Source organism: Carlito syrichta, unplaced genomic scaffold (genome assembly GCF_000164805.1).
Source record: "Carlito syrichta isolate Samal-C Ts95f unplaced genomic scaffold, Tarsius_syrichta-2.0.1 Scaffold314258, whole genome shotgun sequence".
In the NCBI taxonomy this organism is placed as follows: domain Eukaryota; kingdom Metazoa; phylum Chordata; class Mammalia; order Primates; family Tarsiidae; genus Carlito; species Carlito syrichta.
Genome location: NW_007258354.1, coordinates 522,963 through 533,495, shown reverse-complemented (window position 1 = coordinate 533,495; position 10,533 = coordinate 522,963). Strand labels below are relative to the sequence as shown.

Below are 10,533 nucleotides of genomic sequence, written 5' to 3'. Positions count from 1 at the left end.
TTTGAATCGTCCAAATATCACTGGGTCCTGCCTGCCAGGCAGTTTCCCCCTCACTTCCTGTCTTTCCTCATGGCTGAGGCTTTAGGGGAGGGGGAGGGGGTTCATTGTAATTTAAGCTCGTGCCATGTGACCCATGGTCAGTCACTTGCCCTCTCTGGGCCTTATGTGTCCCATCTATGAAACTGGGCTCGGTATAGACATCCTTCAAATTCAAAAGTGTGAATCTCAGTGTAATGGTTAAAAGTGCCTAGCCGGGTTTGGTGGCTCAGCCTGTAATCCCGCACTTTGGGAGGATGAGGTGAGTGGATTGCCTGAGCCCGCGTATTCGAGACCCGCCTGGGCAACTTGGCGAGACCTCATCTCTACAATAAATCAAAAAATTAGCCGGTTGTGGTAGCGCACGCCTGAGTTCCAGATACGTGAAAGGCTGAGGCAGAAGGATCGCCGGAGCCCAGCAGGTTGAGGCTTCGGTGGCTGGGAGCGGCCACTGCACTCCAGTCTGGGCAACAGAATGAGACTTCAATTAAAAAAAAAAAATGCCTCACCAGGCCAGGCTCGGTGGCTCAGCCTGTAATCCCAGTGCTTTGGGAGACCGAGGTGAGGAGGTGAGTGGAGCGCCTGAGCCCGCGGGTTTGAGACTTGCCTGGGTAACCTGGAGAGACCTCATCTCTACAATAAATCAAAAATCAGCAGAGTATGGTAGCGCGCCTGTAGTTCCAGCTACTTGGAAGGCTGAGGCGGGAGGATCGCCAGAGCCCAGCAGGTCATGGCTGCAGTGGCCAGGAGTGGCCACTGCACTTCAGTCTAGGTGACAGAGTGAGACTCCAACTCAAAAAAAAAAAAGTTTCACCAGTATAGAGCATATTTTACATTGTTATCAAACAAAAGATCAAATAATGTCTAATAATTCTGTTAATCATACACTTTTTTAAAAAGTTCAACCAGGTTTGCTTGCTAGACTTTGTATTAAAAATGTTAATTTTTAAACATTAAAAATGATTGAAACACTGAGTGTGTTCTTGAAAAAAATAGCCCGCTCCATTCTCTCAGGCTGCTTGATGGTCTATCTAACATACTAGGAACTCTTCTGGCTGAGCATACATACAGACCTGCCTCCATACCTCCCCTTTGACCAGACCTGTTAGGATCATGACTGCCCACGCTGGGGTCAGGGCCACCTTGGGGCAGGGAAGAGGTAGGAGCTTGCGACTCAAAGGCAAGAAGGGGTGGCCTGGTCAGCGGCGGCCGGGAGTGACCTGAACCCTTGTACATAACTTAGTGGAAAATTAAGTCATTAATGCAGCCCTGTGATAGCCATGCCTCTCTATTTTTAGCAAATTTTATTTTTTGTAGAGACGGAGTCTCGATGTGTTGCCTAGGCATGTCTCAAGTCTCTGGCCTCAAGCTACCCTTCTGCCTTGGCATCCCAAAGAGCTGTGATTACAGGAATGCCACCGTGTCTGGTTCCTCCATTTTAAGAAACAGATCTTGTTTTGAGCAAAGGCTGCACAATGGAATTGAACAAACTCAAGACCCGCCCCCCTTACTTCTCTGAGCATCGGAGGCCCTGGGTACCACGTCAGACCCGGTGGTCGAGGATGCTCTGGAGCTGGCAAAGCTCACTAGTCACCAGGATGAGCCCAACTGGGAAGACAGACCAGCACAGGTGCAAGTGCTGATTGGTACGAGCCTGGGTTTTTTTGCACAAGAGGAAATAGGGCGTGACCAAAAAAGAGGGGGCTGGAAAAATATTAAGACCACCCTGCTCAGTAGGAAGGGGGTGACCCGGGGGGGACTAAGGTGGGAGTAGACCCTCCCCGTGAACTACAGAGCTTGCCACACTGACGCACAGGACTAGCTGTGGGCATTTGAAACGTAGGTTCTGCCTCGGTGGGACTGCAGGCCTGCAGCCTTGGGTTTCTGACAAGCTTCCTTCCTGGTGCATGTGCCAGCCAGGGCCCAGTGCAAAGTGACCGAGAGGAGTAGGGGCAGGAGAGGCCGGTAGGAGTCATGGGCAGCACAGGGCGAGGATGGGCAAGGAGGGAGGCCAGCGAGCCCATGTGGGGACAGTGACTACGATGCCAGGTCTGACTCAGGACTGTCTGCACAGGTTCAAGGGGCTGCCACCCCCACCCTGGACCATGAGCTTCCTTGGCAGGGACTGGGTCTTGGTCCTCTCTCCGTCCCATATAGGGACCCAGCCTCTCCTCAGAAACGAGTCACAGTGGCCTCTGCCCCCAGCAGGACTAGCCTGGAACTGAGCAGTATACCCCAGGACATTGTCCTCATCTACCCAACAGTGGTCTACAAGCCCCAATTCCAATCCCATCTTGGCATCCACCTCGCAAGCAGTCCTGGGCACACACGGGGTCTCTCTCTGGCCACAGCTGCCCCAGCTCTCCAGTCCTGTGTGATGTGCAGACACAGACAAACGCAAGGTGTGCTCCCAAGGAGAGCTCTCCTTCCAGGCCCACTGGTTGCCACACAGCTGCAGCCAGATGGGCTCCTCCTGCCTGGCAGAAGCTTCTCTAAAAGCTGAGTGCCATCCAAGGATGTAGCCCCTCTGTGTAGAGGTCTGTTGTCCCTTCTTGTGGGAGAATAAAGACAGAGTTTTATTCTGAGTGTCACCTTCCTTGCCTGTGCCCGCACACGTGAAACGGCTCTTGACAAAATGAGTTGGAAACCATCTCAGTCTCCAGGCCTATGACCTCAGGTTCTGCAGACTCCAGCACTACCTTCCTCCCTGCCTCTGCCCCAGGTCTGCCTTCTGGGGACCCTGGCCTGTACCTTCTGTAAATTCTTTCTACTACATCTTTCAAAACCACCCCTCTGTGACCTAGAGATGGAAGGTCTGTCCCACCTAAATCTGTTAAGTGGCTGAGTGCTGGGAAGCTGAGGGGCACTAGAGCCTAGGAGTTTGCATTCAGCCTAGACAACATAGCAAGATGTCATCTCTACAAAAAAAAAAAAATCAAAACAAGCCGGGTGTGGTGGTGTATGTCTGTAGCCCCAGATACCCGAGAGGCTGAGGCAGAAGGATAGCCTGAGTCCAGGAGGTGGAGGCTGCAGTGAGCCATGATCGTGCCACTGTACCTCAGCCTAGGCAACAGAGTGAGATCCAACTCAAAAAATACAGAAATTTGTTAAGCTTAAAATGGTGCAGGTTTCAGGGTCCAGATGCTCAGATGCTTTGAAGTTTCCTGCAAGTTGTTACATTTAATTTTTCTCCAAAGGATTTTGCATTGACAGCTGTAGGACCCTTTGGAGGGGACCTTTGCCTCACCATCTGTCCAGAGGAAGGCCCAGCCCCCACCCCACCCTGGTGCTGATTGGGGTGACGTCAGTGTGGGACTGAAAATCTCCCCTTGGCCCCCATAGACATTTCAGGGGGCAGGGCAGTGTGGGCCACAAAGTAAAGTAGAATCTCACGATGATGGCGATGATTGCTCTGTGCGGAGGAAGGCTGCCCAGGCCCGGAGCGAGGGTGACACTGCCCTGCTCCTCCTGGGGACTGACACACTGGGAGAGGGGCAATCAAAACGCAACAATCACACCAACCTTTAAATAGTAACTTTTAAAAATATAAAAACAGCTCATTACAATGACTTTCCATTTTCTCTTTTACTTTGGGAATACCCTTCTCCACACCCTCCCTTCTGGCAGAAGCCTCCCAAGAGGTGGACGGACACGGACCCAGACTCCACATGCCCCACGCGCCGGGCCTCTGGTCATGGCCTCCGTGTCCCGTCAGCGGCGCAACTCAGCTGGGAGCAGCGGGCATCTTCCCTGCAGCCCCTTCCTCCTCCTCACCAGACAGAATCACACATTATAAAATAATCCATAAAAATGCGGTATAAAAATTATCTTCCATATGCTACACCCAGGGAGAGCCGCCACCAGGACTCACGGCGGCCTTTCACTTCTCTTTGAAAAAAGGAAAGACCAAAAAGAAACAAACAACAAACTCCTAAGACCTCAGCAAATCACGGTACCAAGATGCGGTACCCGTGGAGGCGGCATTCCTACCTGTGACCTGTCAGGCCCATGCGGGAGACCACAGGTGCCGGGGACCTCAGCCCTATCCCTTCCACCCTGCCCAGACGGGACGAGGGGCCCATCTTTCAGATCCACCGCTTTGCAGTCAACACGCTTTCCCCACCGAGGGGAGAAGGAGGGACTGGAGGCAGGAAAGGGGAGGAGTCGTTTTAGAAAAGGACATCACTTCTAATTCTTTTTATTCAATTTAAAAAAAAAAAAAAAAAGCACCCACGTCGGTCGCTGTTTCCCGGGAGCTCCCTGAGCTGAGGGCTGGGCCTTCCTCTGTCTGTCCTTTCTGGGCTGTTTGGAGATGGAGAAGGACCGAGTGTGCCCCAGAGAGACAGGCTGGGGTGGGGGTGGAGAGGAAGAGTGAGGGAGAGACGCGGAGCAGGAGGGGCAGGGGGGCGCGGGAGACGCAGAAAACTTAGGCCCAGGCGAGCCCGTCGGTCGGTCCGTCTGTGCGTCCCTCAAGTCAGCCCTGCGCAGAGGCCACATGCGTCCCCGTGGACACTGGAGGCCGCAGGACCCCTCCATCCTTAAGACTTCTCCCCCCATTCTCCATCTTGCTCCCCCCCCCCCCGCCGGGAACTTGCTTAAAAAAAAAAAAAGAAAGCCACCACCACGAGTGGGTTAAAGTACAGCAGGCGAGATACACGTGGCGTGTCTGGCAGGAAGGGGCCGCCCCCTCGGGCCCACGCAGGAGTCTCTTATGTACATTTTCACAAACCGTGTGCACTGCACAGCTGGGAACCAGAGCCCCCGCCCCGCACGACCAAGGGGTCCGCTCCAGCATCCCCACCCGAGGTGGGAGGGCGGGAGAAAGGAAGGGACGAGAAGACAGAGCGTTTCCGCGGGAAAGGGAGGCCCCAGCCTCCGAGTCCACCTCCGGCATCGTTGGGGAAGGAGAGACCCCACCTGAGTCTGCGAGACACAGCGAGCCATGTGGGGGTTCACCTGCCCCCCAGTCACCAGAGCACAGCCCTGGGATGCCTGGCTGCTGCGGCCCGTCCCCTGCCACATGGGGCCGGCGGGGTCCCCCTGTCAGCGCCGAGCCGCATCCTCCCAGAGTCTGACAGCCCTGCTGCAGTCCGTGATTAGTAGATGACCTCATAAACTGTGGCCTTCTTGTCACCAGAGCCCGTCACGATATACTTGTCATCTGCTGAAATGTCACAACTCAAGACAGACGAGGATTCTTTCGACTGAAGGAGGGTGGGATGTGGTAAGCAGCATGAGGTACGGGGAAGGGAGAGAGAGAGACGGGGGGGTCATTCTCAGGGTTCTCCTAGGTACAGCCGTCCCCCCTACCCCCCCGAGGCTGCAGCCCAGGGTGTGCTTGCAGGGACAAAGCTGGGGGCCTTCAACCTCCACCTGGAGCGCTTTCAGGTTGGGGAATCTTCCCCCACCCACCCCCTACCTTCCCACACAAGCCCCAGTGTGGTCTTCAAGTCAGAGCAACCAGCAGGCCGCACCTGCCTGCACCTCCCAGGTTCAGACAGGAGGGAGTGTTTATGAATTGGGGGCGGCAGGCACAGGCCAGACCCTCCCCAGGGAGTCAGGAAGGGACTGGCAGCGGGTCTCTAATGCATGTGGTGTCACCAGAGACCCAAAGCGATGTGGACACACTGGACACACTTCAGCCCGAGGCTGGAGAGCAGCTTCTTGGCTGAGTGTGTGTATCTAAGTGAATGAGTGCAAGAGTGTGTGAATGAACATGTGTGTGAGTGTATGTGTGAGTGTATACACGTGTGAGTGCGTGTAAGTGAATAAGTGTGTTTTCACAAACCATGAGAGTGAGTGAATGTGTTGGTGTAAGGGTGAGTATGTGGGTGCACATGAGTCCGTGTGCATATAAGATGTGTGTGTGTGTGAGTGGGTGTGTGAGTGGGTGTGCACGGCACTCGTGCGGCTTGGCAGGCCCAGACCCTGCAGAGCTGTGTCCAGCCCCCTCCCTCCCTCCTCTTCCTGCCACTCTGTGGGTGTCAACGGACCCTAACTCCCCTGAGCAGCGCCCCAAGGCTGCGAGCCTCCTGCCAGAGCCAAGGCGTGTGCTCCCCTGCTGTCCAATCCTCAATCCTGGAGCCCCCCCAGACCAGAAGCCATGTGCAAGTTGGTCACCCTCTGGAGGGCCGGGCCCTGGTGGGGTGGGGTCAGCTGCAGGCCCCTTCCTTCTCACACCCTCCCACTTCCCCAGCAGTGGGGTGTGGGGGTACCTGGAATATGCTGGCCCCGTAGGGCGTCCTCCACGCGTTTAGGAGGTTGTCCTTCCCGGTACTCACGAACCACTTGCCTATAGCAGAGAAGAGGCACTGTCAGGCTCCGGCCCGCTGCCCACCCACCCCAGACGTGGCCGCTGCCTTGTGGCAGAGGCTGCCCAGGGCTGAGTGTGACCCTCCAGGTTCTCAAAACACAGACACCCAAGAGCACCTTTCTCTGCCGTCTAAGAGGGAGGGGCCAGGATGGAAAAGACAAGATTTATTCAATGCAGTGAGAACACTCCCCTAACGGATGGATGGACACTTGTTAAAGCCACCGAGGTTAAAGGTAACCCCCTAACCCTAACCCTAAAAGATGCTTGCTAAAGCCACTGAGGCTGGTCAGCCCTTCTCAATCCGACCATGGATTAGAGCAGGAGAAACTGGGAGGAGTCAGGCCCTGGAGAGTGGAAACCAGAGTTGCAAAGGCTCCCCCAGGGCCACATGAGGGTTCAGTGCTCAACCCGACCATAAGGACTCAGCCCCAGGCTGCAAGCTTATACATAGGGGAGCAGACGTTCTACCCAAGGCCATTGGCTGCCAGCATCAGCGGCCATGACCACCAGGAGGAACTGCCCACTGGGCCATAGCTCCTTTGCCTCGGGCCAGCATGGGGGGGCCCTCTTGGGAGCTCAGTGTCCAGTGTTGACATCTGTACGAGTAACAGAGGGTGTCGAGAACAGAGGGCGTGGAAGGGGCACTGGCCTGGGGGCAGGCAGGAGGCCTGGTTTGGTTCCCTCCAGGGCTGAACGCTTCCTACCACTAGGGCCCCTTGCCCCGCTGGGATGGGCTGCCTGGACCCCATTCAGGCTTGCTGGGCTGCATGACCCCCACGGCAGGCCCCCCTAGGCTTGCCAGGTTGCTCTCTCCCCCATCCCTCGCCCAGGCCCACCGGCTCACCACAGTAGGCAAACTTGAGGGACAGCACGCAGCTCTCATGCAGGTGCAGCTGGTACTTGTCGGGCTTGGTATGGTGCAGCACCTCCACGTTGCTGCTCTCCATGCCCACGGCCAGCCACTCCCCGGTGGGGCAGTAGCCCAGAGAAAAGATCTGCGGGGACACCGGGGGCTCAGTGTCTCCACCTGCCCGGGCAACCTAGGAGCCCAGGAGCCCAGGCCCTCCCCATCGGCCCCTGCTATTTGCAGAAGGAGGGCCCACCCCTGGCAGCCCCATGACCCAGGGGTATGGGGTTTCACCCTGTACCCCCATTTCCCGGGGAGGAGGAGGCTGAGGCCCAGGGGGCAGCGGCCTCTAGAAAGGAGGTCACAAGGCAAGGACTAGAGCTCAGAAGAGGAACGGACACACCACAGTCAAAGCCACCCTCCTACTCCATCTCTGTGGCTTAGTAAGCAGGCACTAAAATACGAGATACTTAAGATGAAAATGTTAACGTTGCCAGGTGTGGTGGCTCACACCTATCATCCTAGCACTTTGGGAGGCGGAGGCGAGAAGACTGCCTGAGCCCAGGGGTTTGAGACCAGCCTGGGCAACTTAGTAAGACCTTGTCTCTACAATAAATAAAAAACTCAGCTGGGCGTGGTGGTGCATGCCTGTAGTTCCAGCTACTTGGAAGGCTGAGGGGGAAGGATCGCCTGAGCCCAGCAGGTGGAGGCTGCGGTGCACTCCGGCCTGGGCGACCGAGTGAGACTCTAACTCAAAAAAAGTTAAAGTGAGTGATAAAAATAAGACGCAACCCTGCGTCTCCCAAGTAAAGCAGGCTCACAGCCAAGTCTCTTAGAGACCATCTCAGTGCTTGCGACAGACTCAAAAGAGCAGCTTGTGTTTCTGGCTCGTGTGAGGACAAGGTGCTCCACAGCAGTGGAGACACGAGTCGACCCCCACGGTCGAGTCAAGCGTGTCCAACCCCAAGGCCTGGTCTACTCTATGTCATTGCGACTTCGTCCAGGAAGCTCTCCCAGAGGCCTCGGTGTGGTCCCAACTCCCCTGGCAATGATCACCCTGGAGGGCCCCTCTGTCCCCTGCCCTGATCACTGGGCCCTGGTGTGGGTGGGGGACAGGCCACTCTGTGGCGAGGCAGGCGTCCCCGGTGGCGTACCTGGGATGTGAAGTCATGCTGCTGCAGCTGCCGACCCTCCCGCAGGTCCCAGGAGCGCACGGTGTTGTCCAGGCCCCCAGTCCACAGCTTGGTGCCATCGTGGGAGATGTCTATGCAGCTGGCTCCATCCGTGTGGCCCTGGAACTGCCTGTGAAGGCCCAGCAAGGAGGAAGGTGAGCCCCGGGACCCCTGACCATGGGCTGACAGCCGTCCACGGAGACAGAGCAAAAGGGGAAACTGAGGCCCAGAAGGGGTCCCTTAGTGAGCCTGCGGCATGGCTCAGCCATGGGTCCTCCAGGCGTCTCATCCTCAGGGAAATGGGGGATAAGACGGGGACCTCGCACTAGGCACCATGACCCCGGGCGGGCCAGCTACCTGCCCTGGAGGGGGTGGGGCTGGGGAACAGGAGGCCCTGGGAGGCTTTCAGGAGGTGGCTGGGGCCCCGTTCCGCAGGACAACCTCTTCACCTCCATGTATGGCGCCCGTCCTGTCCACCCAATCCCTCTCCTCGCCCTGCAGCAGCCATGGGGCCGAGAACCTGCTGCCCGAGAACTCAAGTGACATGGCTGGTGTGCAGGGAGCCAAGGGTCAGGCACCCCGTCTTTCATCCCTGGTGCAGCTCAGAGGAAGAGGCTACACTGCCCATTTTATGCAGGGAGAAACTGAGATGCAGGGGTCCAGCAATTTGCATTAAGTCACTGCAGACACAGAATTCAAACCCAGCAGCTCTGTCCCCTCACGTGTGATCACAGTGTGACACTGCTTCCTACCTGGCCTCCAGGGCTTCCTCTAGCCTGAGTTCAACCTCCACCTCCCCTGACCCCTCCCAGCCCCATCTTCTCCAGAGCTGGTTCTGAGCACCCAGGTCCAAGAGCCTTCCCTCCACTGTCCCTTGCACAGGCAGGCTGAGCTGTTTTTGCCCCGCGCACACCTCACTCCAACTGCTCCGGCCACCCAACAGTGCCTGGGACAGGACCAAGGTCACGGCAAACAAGGCAGGGCAGGGTGCCAACTCCTCCAGGATGGGCCCCGTGAACTCCCCCAGGATGGGCCCCGTGCCCCCGTGAAGCTCACCTGACCAGGGTCTGGTTGTGCAGGTCCCAGACAGCGATGTTCCCATCACTGCAGCAAGAGAAGCAGACTTTGGCGTCGGGGCTGATGGCCAGGGCGTAACAGGCGGGTGCGGAGGATGTGAGCTCGGCCTTGATGCGTGGCGTGGGCGACGCCAGGTCCCAGATGGTGAGCGTGCTGGCCTCACCGCCCACGATCAGCGTGCGCCCATCGGGAAGCAGCTTGCAGGAGCGGATGTAGTTGTCCCTGTTCTGGAGGGAGCGGGGTAGGCCTGAGTCCGGCTGTGTCCCCCTGGGGACCTGGAAGGCCCGTCCGGGAAGTGCCTGCTCACAGCTGCTGCACGCCGTGCCACCCTTCAGATTCACGTTTCTTCACAAACCCCAGGAGGTCGGCATCAGCCCCATATAGAGACAAGACAGACTGAGGCCTGGGGAGGTTAGCCATTTGCCTGCAGCTGCTCAGCCGACACCAGGCTGCGCTGGGCCCTCTGGGTCTCCCACGCCGGCGGGCAGGGGCGCCGGGCTCAGGACTCACCAGGCAGTCCAGCTGGGAGATGGGGCTCTTGCTGCCCGGCTGGCTGATGTCCCAGATCTTCACGCAGCCCTTGCCCCCTGTGTAGACGTGCCGCGTGGGGTTGCTGATGGTCACAGCACACACCACTTCCCCGTGGCTGAGGGTGTTGATCTGCCGGGCGTGCCGAGGGATGCCAGGTCCCGCCAGGGCGTCGTGGGGGAAGGGCACTGGCTGCATCTGCCCATCGGCGCTCACGTGGAAGGAGTAGGCACTGGAAAGGTGGGACCGTCACTCCTGCCACCTGTCCTGGGTCCTGCCCGGGCCACCCGCAGTGCCCCTGGCTGGCTGCCCTGCCTCTAGGGCCCCCTCTCCCGGGACCTCTCGAACCCAATGACCCACCAGGCAGAGTGGGGGCTGCCCCACATTTCAGCCTGCTTTCCACCCACGAACACATCCTTGCTCCAGATGAGAGGACCACAGGCGCCTGGAAGGCCCTCCCTCTACCATGCGTCCACACCTCCCACCTCCCCCACATGCCAGCCCTGGAAGGGACTTGGCTGAAGGGCCACCTCCTGCTTCAGGAGTGGGTGGCGTTGGCA

At 57.8% G+C, this 10,533-nt stretch overlaps 1 protein-coding gene across 14 annotated transcripts in view; it reads right to left on the bottom strand.

Annotated features, from left to right (window-relative positions):
* Window positions 1–4,939: 4,939 nt before the first annotated feature.
* TLE3 (transducin like enhancer of split 3) overlaps window positions 4,940–10,533 on the bottom strand; it is a 45,292-nt gene continuing 39,698 nt past the window's right edge. For 12 of the 14 annotated variants that reach the window (XM_008071252.2, XM_021719143.1, XM_008071253.2 and 9 more), the window contains 6 exons: window positions 9,956–10,205; window positions 9,425–9,672; window positions 8,351–8,498; window positions 7,194–7,344; window positions 6,252–6,328; window positions 5,008–5,240 (listed from right to left, as the gene is read on the bottom strand). In XM_008071252.2, the coding sequence (XP_008069443.2) occupies window positions 5,133–5,240; window positions 6,252–6,328; window positions 7,194–7,344; window positions 8,351–8,498; window positions 9,425–9,672; window positions 9,956–10,205 (982 nt within the window). In that variant the 3' untranslated portion in view covers window positions 5,008–5,132. Of the gene's footprint in view, window positions 5,241–6,251; window positions 6,329–7,193; window positions 7,345–8,350; window positions 8,499–9,424; window positions 9,673–9,955; window positions 10,206–10,533 lie in introns of all 14 variants that reach the window. The other 2 variants (XM_008071251.2, XM_008071250.1) reach the window with 1 other exon arrangement.